Source organism: Ictalurus furcatus, chromosome 21 (assembly GCF_023375685.1).
Source record: "Ictalurus furcatus strain D&B chromosome 21, Billie_1.0, whole genome shotgun sequence".
In the NCBI taxonomy this organism is placed as follows: Eukaryota; Metazoa; Chordata; class Actinopteri; order Siluriformes; family Ictaluridae; genus Ictalurus; species Ictalurus furcatus.
The window spans coordinates 11252118-11265951 of record NC_071275.1 but is presented as its reverse complement, the minus strand read 5'-3'; the positions used below and the strand labels follow the sequence as shown (position 1 = coordinate 11265951).

The 13834-nt window shown below is 42.5% G+C and overlaps 1 protein-coding gene across 2 annotated transcripts in view; it reads left to right on the top strand.

Moving 5' to 3' along the window:
* Window positions 1–13834, top strand: part of megf6b (multiple EGF-like-domains 6b) — a 54307-nt gene that overhangs the window by 34945 nt on the left and 5528 nt on the right. For both annotated transcript variants that reach the window (XM_053653086.1, XM_053653085.1), the window contains 23 exons: window positions 918–1055; window positions 1168–1290; window positions 2532–2654; window positions 2773–2922; window positions 3553–3684; window positions 3818–3946; window positions 4862–4990; window positions 5102–5236; window positions 5373–5507; window positions 5651–5776; window positions 6832–6963; window positions 7452–7580; window positions 7675–7806; window positions 8361–8489; window positions 8579–8707; window positions 8922–9050; window positions 9143–9271; window positions 11276–11404; window positions 11630–11758; window positions 11960–12088; window positions 12179–12310; window positions 12666–12794; window positions 12880–13008. In XM_053653086.1, coding sequence (XP_053509061.1) covers window positions 918–1055; window positions 1168–1290; window positions 2532–2654; window positions 2773–2922; window positions 3553–3684; window positions 3818–3946; window positions 4862–4990; window positions 5102–5236; window positions 5373–5507; window positions 5651–5776; window positions 6832–6963; window positions 7452–7580; window positions 7675–7806; window positions 8361–8489; window positions 8579–8707; window positions 8922–9050; window positions 9143–9271; window positions 11276–11404; window positions 11630–11758; window positions 11960–12088; window positions 12179–12310; window positions 12666–12794; window positions 12880–13008 — 3006 coding nt within the window. The remainder of the gene's footprint in view (window positions 1–917; window positions 1056–1167; window positions 1291–2531; window positions 2655–2772; window positions 2923–3552; window positions 3685–3817; window positions 3947–4861; window positions 4991–5101; window positions 5237–5372; window positions 5508–5650; window positions 5777–6831; window positions 6964–7451; window positions 7581–7674; window positions 7807–8360; window positions 8490–8578; window positions 8708–8921; window positions 9051–9142; window positions 9272–11275; window positions 11405–11629; window positions 11759–11959; window positions 12089–12178; window positions 12311–12665; window positions 12795–12879; window positions 13009–13834) is intronic.

The window sequence follows — 13834 nt, the reverse complement described above, 5'->3', positions numbered from 1 at the left end:
TGTATTTGCCACCCCATAGTTACTAATTCCCCAAATCTATGAAACTGCATTCATAATAGGGTTCAGCTGGACACAACCAGATTACTGCAAACCCTGTTCAATGAAATCAACTCTTAAATAGAACTTTTTCAACAGCATGAAATTGGTTAAAAGGTCTTACCCAGTAACACACTATGCCAAAGTGGAAAGAAATTCCAGAAATGATGAGGAGGAAAGTGATGGAAATACATCAGTCTGGGAAGGGTTACAAAGCTATTTCAGAGGCTCTGGGACTCCTAAGAACCAAAGCGAGAGCCATTATCTCCAAATGGAAAAACTCTGCACAGTATTGAACCTTCCCAGAAGTGGCAGACCATCTAAAGTTCCTCCAAGAGCACAGCAACGACTCATCCAGTCTGTAAATGAACAGATCATGAGTTTTAAAAGGCATGACACTGCATGTAAGAATTGACTTTCTATTTTGCAAATCACAGGTTTATTTATAATTAACGTGCTCGTTGTAATATGGTATCGTTTCTATAGTAACAGCTCATTCACAGGGACTTGTAAAGCGAAGGTGAACAGATAAAAAAAACAACAACGAGTGTAATCGTTAATACGGTGATGTTTTCTGTAAAGAGATGTTTATTTAACATTTATGGAAGTCTCCAAAAGGGTGCTTTTCTCGACATCTTCCGGGGCTTTTTTGCGGTTTTTTTGGCAACATGACAAGCTGTATTTTTTTTCTCTTTTAATAACTGCTATAAAGTATAACTATAAATGGATAAAAAGTATGAGAGGAATAATTTAAGGACCTTTGGGGAATGCTGTAACGACATGATGCCTTGTTGTCGATTATTTTGCATTATTTTAACATAAATAATTAGTGGTAAGATTATGAAGCTTTATGAGTGTGTGTGTGTGTGTGTGTGTCTTAGGGATTGAGATGGAGATTGTGAACAGCTGTGAGACTAATAATGGCGGCTGTTCTCATCACTGTGAGCACAACTCTAACGGCCCGGTGTGCGTCTGTAACCAAGGCTACCGGCTCCATGACGACCTCAAGACGTGTATTGGTAAAAATAAAAGCGTCGCTGACCCATAACATGCTGGATCCTTCAGCTTTGATTATTGTATTATTATGGCATTGTTCTGAAAATGGTTGATTTTTATTGGTTTTGTATGTAGACGTAGACGAGTGCGAGGACGGCAGCTCGTGTTGTCAGCAGGACTGTATGAATTACCCAGGAGGCTACGAGTGCTACTGCGCCGCAGGCTACAGGCTCAACTCGGACGGCTGCAGCTGTGACGGTGTGTGTTGCGTTGAAGACAAAGCAAGCTCCTGACCAAGAACAAATAGAGCACTGCGTTTATTTTTGTTTCATATCATGTTTTGTCATATTGCTTACTGTTTTAATTCCCCGGTGAGATTACTGTGGATGGTACAACATAAAGACTATAAGGAATGCTGTGCATGTTCTTCCTCGGATATCCTTCAGACTGCAATTGCTATGAACAATTTACACTCAAGTCTCCATCATTGACCAGTTAATAACTTAGATACAATATCCTTTAAGTTTAAACTATAATGAAATCAGTCAGAAATGACTCTGATGCATATTGTCTTAAGTTGTTCATAAGCTCATAAGTTCCTGTTTACACAACTGCACTTTTTGACTTATACACACACACACACACACACACACACACATATATATATATATATATATGAGAAATTACTTATAATCTCACTAGCTGGTGTCACCCAGATGAGGATGGGTTCCCTTCCTCATGTCGTCTCAGGGAGTTTTCTCCTCACCACCGTTTCCTTTTCTATTGTTAAATGTCCTATACAATTATTTTTTTTATTGAATTCATTATATTTGTATATATAAGGGTGACTCACATTAACTTTAATTGTTGAGAGGAGGCTTAGCACGATATCTCAAGACAGAGTGGTTGAATGTCTGTAGAATTGACATTGTGACAAGCAGACGAACTGATTAGATTTTGTAATCAATTCAAATAAGGTCAGGGTCATAGCAAGGTCAAAGATCAGAAGGTTGTGAGTTGAAATCCCAGCATCGCCAAGTTGTCACTGTTGAGCCCTTGAGCAAAGCCTTTAACCCTCAACTGCTCAGTTGTATAAATGAGATAAATGGAAGTCTCTCTGGATAAGGGCGTCTGCTAAATGCCATAAATGTAAATGTACAAGTTCATGTTCAGGAAGTCAAGGTCTAGCTATCTGTTTTTTTTTTTTTTTTTTTTAAATCCATTTGCTGTGCATCTGTTGATGGGAAATCCTCGTCCCATCCCGTCCCCATCGATGCCATAAACGTCGAGTTTTACATAATCTTTATAATCATTCAGTGGAGGTGTTCCAGCACTTAACGAGTGTCTGGGTTCCTCGAAAATTTTTAATAATTGTCACACTTATAAGGTTTATTAATAAGGATTTGTTTTTTTAAGATAAAAATGCAAGTCTTTGAGAACTTCCTAAAATGATATCTGTAACAGAATCATATAACGGAGATGAAACCGTGTGTGTACAGATATAGACGAGTGTCTGGCTGAGAACGGTGGCTGTGAACACGAGTGTCAGAACAGCGCCGGATCGTTCACGTGTTCCTGCAGACCAGGATATGGGCTGAACACGGACCGCCGCTCCTGTACCTGTGAGTGATCCGTACTGGTGTTCTGTACTGGTTCTGATTATGATCTCCACAGTGTGTCTATAATCATATGATGTGGTAACTCCCGTGTGTGTGTGTGCGTGTGTGTGTTTGTTGTCAGGGCTGGACGGAACAGTTCTTCACACTGGATCAGTGAAGGAGGCCTGGCAGTTGAATCTGCTCACGGATTACAGACTGTTGGAGCACTATGACGACTATGAGGAGGACGACGGAGAGCTGCGTGCCGAGAGCACGCTGGCTGAGAAATTCGGTTAGTCACGGGTCTTCTCCAGATCCCCTACGAGAATACGTAGTGTTACACACGCAAGCTTTGTGCGCTAACACGTGAATTTAACTAGCTTTTGTTTGGTTAGTGGAATTATTTCCTCCATATATATGACACACGTATGTCTGCATACTTACAAAACCGGTTCAGTCTAGAACCTGTGAAGAGTTCTCTGGCTCGTTGTTCTGGGGAAACCGTTAAAAGTGTTATATGGAACTCAGCCAGGGTTCCAAATACAGCTCAGGTACGAAGCTAAGAACTCTTGAGGAACTTGTTTTTTTCCCCCCTTGTTTTGCCGTGCCTGTGTTGTTGTGACATGTTCGCTGTTTATCCGCAGTGGAATTAAAAAACAAAACAAAACACTTCGGTATATAATTTCTCTTTCATTGCTGGAAGGCTGAAAGAATATTTCCCTGATATCAACAGAAGGTTTATTCATCTTGTCTTATTTCCTACAACCTGCTTTACATAATTCATTACATATAAACAGGCTTCTTACCCCACATACTAACTAAAACCAGACTGAAACATTATATCTCAGGATAACTCTTTTATCTCAGGATAACTCTCTCTCTCTCTCTCTCTCTCTCGCTCTCTCGCGCTCATTGTCTTCAGTGTGTCTGAATGACACTTTTGGCTTCGACTGCAGTTTGTCTTGTGAGGACTGTATAAACGGAGGAGTGTGTAACACACACCGAACTGGCTGTGACTGCCCAGATGGCTGGACAGGAATTATCTGCAACCAGAGTGAGTTTCAGCTCGAAGCCACGCCTACATTCCTATCAACAAATTGTGTCTTATTTCTGTTTTGCCTTTAATGTGTGTAATTGTGTGTATCTAAATATCTGACTGTGCGTGCGTGTGTGTGTGTGTGATGCAGCCTGTCCCGAGGGCTGGTTCGGCAGAAACTGCTCATTCCCGTGTAAGTGTGAGAATGGAGGTGTGTGTGATCCGGTGACCGGACGATGTCGCTGTCCACCGGGCGTCAGTGGAGAACGCTGTCAGGACGGTCAGTCTGGGGGGGGGGGGCTTGGAAATGTTTCTAAAAGACCAAAGATGACGACATGAAACTGAAAATACAATACAATAATCTGTTTAATGTGTACTAGTTAGTCAGAATAGAACTGACTACATTACTAATTATTATACATCACATTGTATTAGTCGATATAGAATCATTTTGAAATGATATGAAATATAAACTTCTCTACATCATCAGCGTCGTCGTCGTCTCCAGGTGCTGAACTAAATTGTTTACGTGTCCTTAAAGTGCACCTGTTATGGTTTTTCAAATATTCCCTTTAATGTAGTGTGTTATATACATAGCTGTTAGTGAATGTAAAAGTCTGCAAAGGTTCAAAAGTCAAAGTGCACGACAAACGGAGTTGTCGACTCCCAAAAGAAGGAACCGATTCTGAACTGCTGAAACGAGTTGTTAGTGATTCCACACTTACTTCCTGTACTAACCTACGTAGGCTCGTAACAAAAAGCCCCGCCTCTGGTCTTCATCTGCTGCTTCATTGACAGCGGTAGACCAATCATGACAGACTGGGATGTCTGGCCAATCAGAGCAGAGTATGCTCTCTGATGAGACCTTTAAAACAAAATTAGGCACGTTTCAAAACCATAGGTGTGCTTTAAGAATTGAAATCATATCGTATCATATTGTGTGTGTAAGCTTGAGATTTTCACGCAAAGTACAGATCGATTATTTAACATTATTTGTTTAACGTCTTCGTTGTGTCCACTTTTTTACAGCAGTCAAAATTTTTAATGATTCTTCATATCCATGCTGGGCAAAAGGTTTTTTTTTTTTTTTTTAAACACTTTTATAAAAATGAAAAAAATTCATTTGAACGTTGATTCGAATATATTGTGTGAAGTGTGTTTAAAAGGAATATTTGTGTAATATTCACCCCCCCAGGATGTCCTAAAGGTCTGTATGGAAAGCAGTGCGATAAGAAATGTAACTGCGCCCATAACGGACGGTGCCATCGCACATATGGAGCGTGTCTGTGTGACCCGGGACTGTACGGCCGCTTCTGCCACCTGCGTGAGTATCTGAGCAGTGCCATCGCTCCAAGCAATCGCAGTTAGTCCGGGTTCGACTCGGGATGGAGTTCTGCCTTCTTTCACGCTTTTGGGTTTGTGTCTCGTTCCACAGCGTGTCCTAAATGGGTGTTCGGACCCGGCTGCTCTGAGGAGTGTAAGTGTGTTCAGGAAAACACTCTGGAGTGCCATCGGCAATACGGCACCTGCGTCTGCAAGCCCGGTTATCAGGGTGACGCGTGTGAAACAGGTCAGAATCGTACAGAGAGCGTCAATGATGTAGTGGGTTTACTCTGATATTGTTGGTTTGTAATCTTCAGCCTCTGAGTTTTGTGTGTGTGTGTGTGCGCACGCGCGTGTGTGTGTGTGCATGTGCGTGTGTGTAGAGTGTGACGCAGGCTTGTATGGTCAAGGCTGTGTGCAGAAGTGTTCTTGCACGTATGGGGCGGCGTGTGACCCTGTGACTGGGGTTTGCCAGCGTCGGTGTCCAGCTGGTAAAGAAGGAGAAAACTGTGACGAAGGTGAGTTCAGCTGAACATTTAAATCACCCACTACTGTAATGAATAATACACACATTAGGATTAGTATTTTAATGCAGTGTTTGTATAGCAATATGTGGTTTTGGGACAGAGCCAGTCTAGAACTGTACGTTGTGCTCTTATAGACTGTGCAGATGGCAATTTTGGGATTGGCTGCTCTGAGTCATGTGACTGTTCAGGAGCCCCGTGTGACCAGGTGACCGGCCGGTGCCGATGTCCTGCAGGGATGATGGGCAGCCGCTGTGAGGAAGGTGAGACGGTTAATATCCATAACTCAGAAGTACATTATTATAAACGAACGGTTAACACACGCTATCGACTCAATTAGTACGTTCATGTTGTCCGTAATAATTTTAGGCATTATTAATAACCCCCCCACCCCCCACCCCATTCATATTTGTTCGACTTTATAAAACTGTTTTTTGTTTTTTTTTTATCATTAAATCCATTTGGAGGGAGTTGACTACACATTTGTCAAAAAAAACTATTTAGTTTGAAAATCTGATTGGAAAATATTTTATTACCTCATGAAATATAACAGCCAATCAGATTCCAGTACGCAACTGTAGTCCGTGGTTTTCAGGCTTACCAGGAAAACTGGGTGGGGCGTATGTAAATTATAATTTGCATATTTATTAGAATCTGAATTTCTTATTGACAATAGAAAGCTTTATTTGTTGTTGTCTAATGACATTCTGATTTTATTATCCAATACGATTTTGGGTGACATTAAAAAAGACAGAATGGTTAAGTGAAGATTTTTTGTAAATTATTGTAGGTTTTAAACTTGTAAATTGTTTGTGGTCCGTGTTTGATTTAGCATAAAGTTCATTAATATTCAGTGTAATGTGTGTTAATGTACACAGCTTATCAAGATGTATGTGATGCCAATCTCTCTCTCTGTCTTTCTCTCTCTCACTGTCTTTCTCTCTCTCTGTCTTTCTCTCTCTCCCCCCTCTGTCTTTCTCTCTCTCCTCTCTGTCTCTGTCTTTTTCTCTCTCTGTCTCTCTCTCGCTTCTCTCTCTCTCTCTATCTTTCTCTCTATCTTTCTCTCTGTCTCTCTCTCTCTCTCCTCTCTGTCTCTCTCTCACTGTCTTTCTCTCTCTCTCTGTCTTTTTCTCTGTCTTTCTCTCTCTCTCTCCCTCTCGCTCTCTTTGTCTTTTTCTCTCTCTGTCTCTCTCTCTGTTTTTCTCTCTCTCTCCTCTCTGTCTCTCTCTCTCGGTCTCTCTCTCCTCTCTGTCTTTCTCTCGCTCCTCTCTGTCTCTCTCTCTGTCTCTCTCTCTCTCTCTCTCTCTCTCTCTCTCAGAGTGTGCTGCAGGTCAGTGGGGTTTGGACTGTAAGGAGACATGTCCAGTGTGTGTAAACGGGGGTGTGTGTGACAAACACAACGGCTCGTGCCTTTGTCCACCCGGATACATGGGCAGACTCTGTCAAAACTGTGAGCACGCGAGTTTTAATCTCCATCCAAGAAATAACTGGTCACTAAAATGGCATGTTTAACAATTTAAAGTTTATTTACACCGTGCACTGAAATGAAAAAGCTTCTTCTCCACACTTTTGAGTCGTTAAGAATGATGAGGAGGAACTTGTTCATCCCAACATCAGGGGAAAAAATCCATTCTCAGAGTTACCCGGGTTGAGAATGATTAGGAAGCAGGTCCTAACACTAGTTTGTCAAAGATTTTTCATTTTAAGAAAGTGGATGTATCGATGTGTGTTTGAGTTTGGTTTATACCTGTTACTATGGAAACCCCAGTCTAACTGCACAAACAATGAGTTCTTTTAATCAAATCCGTATCTAGTTGGCTATTTCATTCAAGATTATTTTATTTTTTAAAAATGACAAAATCCAACAGGATGTTACGTTTAGCATGAGTATTAACTGTGTGTGTGTGTGTGTGTGTGTGTGTGTGTGTGTGTGTGTAGCGTGTCCAGCTGGTCGTTTCGGTCAGAGCTGCCAGATGAAGTGTGTGTGTGAGAACAGTGGGCGATGCCACCCCGTGACCGGCCGTTGCTCCTGTACGCCAGGCTGGACCGGTCACAACTGCAGGAAAGGTACATGAACCTGATGAGCTGTTGTGTTACGCACCGCTGTCGTATTTATCTTCCTGTATGTACTGCATATGCCTGTTTTTGTTTGTTTTTACAGCCTGTGACGCCGGATTCTGGGGACTGGACTGTGTGAAGGTGTGCGACTGCAGGAACAGTGATGTGAGCTGTGATGCAGTAACAGGACAGTGTAACTGTGAAGCTGGGTTTACAGGAACGCGCTGTGACCTCAGTGAGTTTTCCACATTTTCTCTCGATGTATATTCAGTATAACAGTGTAGTCCTCTTTCCCTTCCTCTGTGCTGATCAGAGCCGATCGTCACGAACAATTATGCCTCATTTTTCTGGTTTAAATGGTTTAATAGGAAAACACACAGACTCGACGGGAACGTATGGATCCATATGAAGGTAGTTTAGTCAAGTCAGCGATTTTTTGAGGAAGTCAATCACAGCACCTCGTTATTAAAAGTCACGCCCAAAAAACATTAAAGCTATGCTAGACGAAAACCTAACCCTGACTTTAACCTGCTACCCTGACCTTAACCTCACTAACCAAAAGTAAATCTTTTGGCTCTTTCAGTTGTTTTAAAAAAAAAAAAAAAAAGGTTTTAATTCCACAAGATGAAAACTTGAACCCGCCCCCCCCAAAAATTGTTTAGTAAATCAGAAACAACTTTTGATTTAACCATGTGATACAAACTTGTATGTTTATCATACATTTACAGTTTCACACTTGGTCACAAGTCTTCTCATCATTCTGTCCTTTTTTTTCCCTCTCTCTCCCAGAATGCCCTGCTGGGTTTTTTGGCCTGGGCTGTTGGCAGCGCTGCCAGTGCGATAACGAGGCGTCATGTGATCACATAAGTGGAGCGTGTACCTGTAAGGTGGGCTGGACAGGAACGTTCTGTGAAAAACGTAAGTTGTTTTCTTGGCTTTGCTTTTTATATAGAGGATGTGTATGTGTTGTTAAACATATTGTTGTGTGTTTGTGTGTGTTGTATCAGCCTGTCCTCAGGGCTATTATGGGCTGGACTGTCAGCACAAGTGTGTTTGCCTGAATGGCGGACTCTGTGATCACCTCAGCGGGAAGTGTGTGTGTCCTGCAGGTTGGATTGGTCCAATCTGTAACCAGAGTAAGTGCATGTTTATCTAAACAAACTCACTGTACTATGTTTTCTGCAGACGTAAAGAAGACAATAATGACATTACGTAGATTAAAAAAATAATAATTTTCAAAGAACTGCAGCCATGTTCTAAAAATAAACACGTCTATAAACACACTACTGATGCTCGTGCTGATGTTAACACATCTGGGTTTCTTTTCTTTTCTCTCTCTACTCGTTCCAGCGTGTCCGGCTGGTTTTTACGGTCAGAGCTGTTCTCAGACCTGCGCTTGTCAGAACACTGAGAGATGCCACACCGGCACCGGGGAGTGTGTGTGTACGGCAGGGTGGACCGGACTGAACTGCTCACACAGTGAGGAATGAATCTGACTGAGTAGTGAGTGAGTGTAGTAAATAATGAGAAGTGGTTCAAATGAGGCTTTTTTTTTAAAAAAACTCTCCCAGAATGCCCGGCGGGTATGTTCGGGTTAGGTTGCAGTCAGAGGTGCTTGTGCCAGAATGGTGGGACGTGTGACCACATCGGCGGACACTGTTCCTGTCCCAGCGGCTGGACGGGCACAGCGTGTGAGCGCGGTGAGTATCAGAGAGACGTTAAGGGCGAAAGACATAGAGGCAGAGAACGCATCCGGCGGTGTGTTAGGCTGTTACGTTTAGAACAAGTCGAGGTAACTTTACAGGCTGGAAGGTGGAGAAGAGAGAAAACGCTGAGGTGGGTCTGTTCGTAGACAGAATAATGTCAATATAAACTGCTAAACTGGACTTTAACAAATCAGAATTGCTGTACATTTGAGTCAGACATAAAGGGGGTTGCAATGACATGCAACTAATACACTATATGGTCAAAAATATGTGAAAACCTGACCATCAGACCCAATTTGGTGAAAGTTCTTCCCCAAACTGTTGCCACAAAGCTTGAAGCACATAACTGTCTAGAATATCTTTATATGCTGTAGCGTTACAGTTGGGAATAAATCCGAAACAGGATGTTCAACAAGCACACATGGGTGTGATGGCTAGGGGCGCACATACTTTTGGCCATAAAATGTATTTCTAAACAAAATGACACATCATCCGTGTACATTACCGGTCAAAACCTGTGTTTTGATTGTTAATCGGAGCAAAAGTTCCATCCAATCCCTAAATCTCTGTAAGGACTTCTAGGACTAACTGTACACTTGGTGTAATCCGAGATGTATTTACAAGATCAAATGCGTTCAAATTAACAATAATAACATAACGGTCATATAATTCTAATCATCATATACCAAATTCAGTTCAGTTACATTTTATTTATATACTGCATTATTTCTAGAAGAAAACTTAAGAGCCTCAAAAGGAATCCGGTCATCTACAGGGTGACATCGGATCGTGCGATTACGACTCGTTACTCTGCCACAACTGTATACTACAGAGCTTTTATTATTTATTTTTACATTTCATTAGAGATTTAGCTTTAAGTCTGTAGTAAACAAATGAAAAGATACACTATATAATGAATGAGACTTGCAAGCGCAATCATCGGGCGATCCAAGAGACCGTCCACAGGGTCTGTACGTTACGTCCACAGCCATCTCACGGCAAACTTTATCCAAGTCGTAAATATAAACCAGAAGAGCTGTTTATTAGTTATTCCATATTTTTCTCCTAATAGCCGACTCCTCGGCTCAGACAGTCTCAGACGTTCTGCTGCTCTCAGAGTCTGATTTAATGAAATCCAGTACATTTGGAAGCTCCCGAGTCCAACTGAACAATTAACAGTTAAAGAGAGCTACTGTTAAAGTCGTCTGGAAGCAGATTTGACTGGAGTTCTGTTAAGTGCGACCTTGTAAATCGTATAAACAGCTATATAATTGGAAGTCGATCTGGGGTCTCGTACTTTGGAAGCAAATTAAGCACTGCAGCTTCCTGCAGTCCTGACATCATCGCGTCTCCTGCTGGTGTCTGGCAGCTCGTTAACGCCAGCGGGAGACATTTACTGGTGCTTTCGGCCACACGCTGTCTTTTAGACCACCTCGGGCGAAAACCTCAGTCTCCTGTCTGCCTCAGTCAGGCTCCTCTCACCTCATAACTCTGAGGGTTGCAGCTCCGTGGTGTGTGTTTACTCGTTAACCACACACGCTGCACGCATCCGGAAGACTTTGGGTAATAAGAGTTTACCGAAAGCACTGGTTAAAACGTTAGACTGCACGCTCGTTCAAATTCACATTCGGTTTATTTGTTTATAACGATAGTCACATTCTGAGTGGAAATCGCACATCTCCGGACATGGCTTTTCTTAACGTTACACAGGTTAACGGGAAACAGCACAGCTGGAAATACTGACTTCCTGTCTTGTCCTCGTTGCATCATGCACGTAATTCTAAAGCCTAGGACAAGAAATGTGTAGCAATTATATCTAATTACTGCATAGCAAGTCTTAATCCAGTCAGTGAGTAGAGACGCGAACACAAAATGTATAATTAAGCACTATATAATTTCCCAACATTTATTTTAATAATTTGTATTATAAACCCTATATTTATATTTGGCACAGAAACCTGTTTCCAGTGATTTTTATCTCCGTTCCTTTGGTTTCAGAGTGTTTCGTGGGCCGTTTTGGGCCAGACTGCCAGCAGGAGTGTGTGTGTGAGAACGGAGGGCAGTGTGACGGGCAGACGGGACAGTGCGTGTGTGGACCAGGCTGGATCGGACAGCGCTGCGAGGAAGGTAGGAACAGAGATGACCACGATCCAGTTCTGTTCATTTTCATATTTACGCTCCTGTTTGTGGCAGATTGTTTTACATATAGATAATAATAATAATAATAATAATAATAATAATAAGTGCAGGATTCTTAGCATACATTCCTAGCATATATATTTGAATGATGTCAGAACCTGTGCTGTATTCCTCCTATAGTTTGTGTGTGTGTGTGTGTGTGTGTCTTGTCAGCGTGTGTGTCAGGCCGCTTTGGCGTGGGCTGTGAGGAGCAGTGCGAGTGTGAACATGGAGCTTCTTGTCATCATGTTAGTGGAAGATGTGTGTGTCCAGCAGGCTGGCGAGGAGCTCAGTGTGACAAAGGTCCGCTCGTCTTTTACACAGATACAGCTACAGTAAAGTCCAGCCTTTACACACAGCCTTTAGAAGGGGGTAATAGTATAATTAAGGTTATGGAGTGGCTCAGAGTTCACACTAGGAGCGTTCAGTACTAAATGATCAGAATATGACTGTGGTTTTGTAAAGCCGTAACGTGACATCATCAGCGTTCATCTCTATTTTCAGCCTGCTTGCCTGGAACGTTTGGTGCTGACTGTTCCCAGGTGTGCACGTGCCCACACGGCACTTCCTGCCACCATATCAGTGGAGAGTGCGGCTGCTCGCCGGGTTACACAGGAAACGGCTGTGAGCAGAGTGAGTGCAGCCGGACTTTCACCCTCACTCGCCCCGCCGTACGCTCACGCTGGCACGTTATTTCATTGGACGTTATTTTCTCTCTCGCAGCTTGCCTGCCCGGTACCTACGGCCTTGACTGTAATCAAGTGTGTCAGTGCTCGGAGAAGAACCAGCTGTGCCACCCGGCGTCAGGAGAGTGCTACTGTACTCCGGGGTACTCCGGACCCAAATGCGATCTGGGTAAAATGGCCACTTTATTGAATCCGTAACGGAAAATACCAAGTGTGTGATACTACATTAAAGCTTGAAAGGTGATAAATATTTAACAGTCCTTTTATACCTGTAATAATAACACCACTGTTTCATGCAACAGCTCTGGTTAGTTTACTTACTTAAAGCTTCTGTTTGTAACTTTGTGGAAGTCTGATCTCACATGCAGTTTTCCTTAAAAGGCAACTCCTAAGCAACAGGCCTCGTCTTGTCAACATTCACACTGCAACTACAATTCCACTCGGCAGCACTCGGCCTTAAAAAAATGGCACGCAGCCCCTTTAATCATGTATTGTTATGTCTGCTGTGTGTACTTACTCTCCAGAGTGTGAGAGAGGGCACTATGGTCCAGACTGTGAGAGTGAGTGTCAGTGTGTGAATGGCGGGGTGTGTGAGGCCACCACAGGCGCATGTCGATGTGCCCCCGGATTTATAGGAGCTCGGTGCAACATCAGTGAGTCGTTTAGTTTTAAAACGGATCATTTTACAGTTTATTCGATTGCAGGTTTAGCTGTTTTAATGCCCACTTTCTGTTCCAGCATGCCCCACCGGGCGTTACGGGCAGGATTGTGCCCGTGTTGCTCTTTGCAGGGATGGGGCGAGGAATGACCCGGTCACCGGGAGGTGTGTGTGTGCGCCTGGGCGCCGAGGAGAGGACTGTGGACAAGGTGAGTGAGCTGAGAGATGAAGAACGTCGGTACGGTGTGATATGATGTAGCATAGTATAGTGACTAAAATAGGTGTAATATAATGCTGTAGTTAGGCACCCTGCGATCCTGTGTAGGATACGCTGTACACAAAATGGACGGATGAATGTTTGGGTAATATTCTACAGTACAGTAGATGATGTAGGTATATTTCCATCCAAACACAAGCACTGCTCATGTAGTTTAACAGAAAATGTTTAGAGTTGTGCGTCCCGAACCTGTATAGTTTCGTGAATGTAGTATAATGGAAACAAGAGGCTGAGATCTCAGCTCTGGAGTGAGAGAGGACGAAACTAAGTGTACCCCTGTGTTGGTCTTGACCGTCCTAATGCATGGTGTGAATGTGGGGAAAATTGGAGAACGTTGAATTTTCTGTCCAAAAAAACACAAAGGCTACTTCCCGCTTTTTGGGCCAAAAAAATCGACATTCTCAGATTTTCCCCAAATTCACACTGTGCATTAGGACAGTCAAGACTAACACAGGGGTGCACTTAGTTTCGTGCTAACAAGCTCCAAAGCTGGGATATGATATGGCACATTGTAGTAACTATGTAAAATGAAGTGTAATGATGTATAGTAAATATGTAGTGTAGTAAATCTAGTATAATGTAGTATAGTAAATGTATAATTTGGTAAATGTATTATTTGGTATGGTTGTATCTTTATCTGTGGTAATTTTGAATATGGAACAGAAAACATGGTGTTCAAAACACGTTTTGGTTCTGACGCCATATATGGTTCTTTCACAGGTTCTTAGGTTATAAAAAGTTTGGTCTGATTGTTTGTA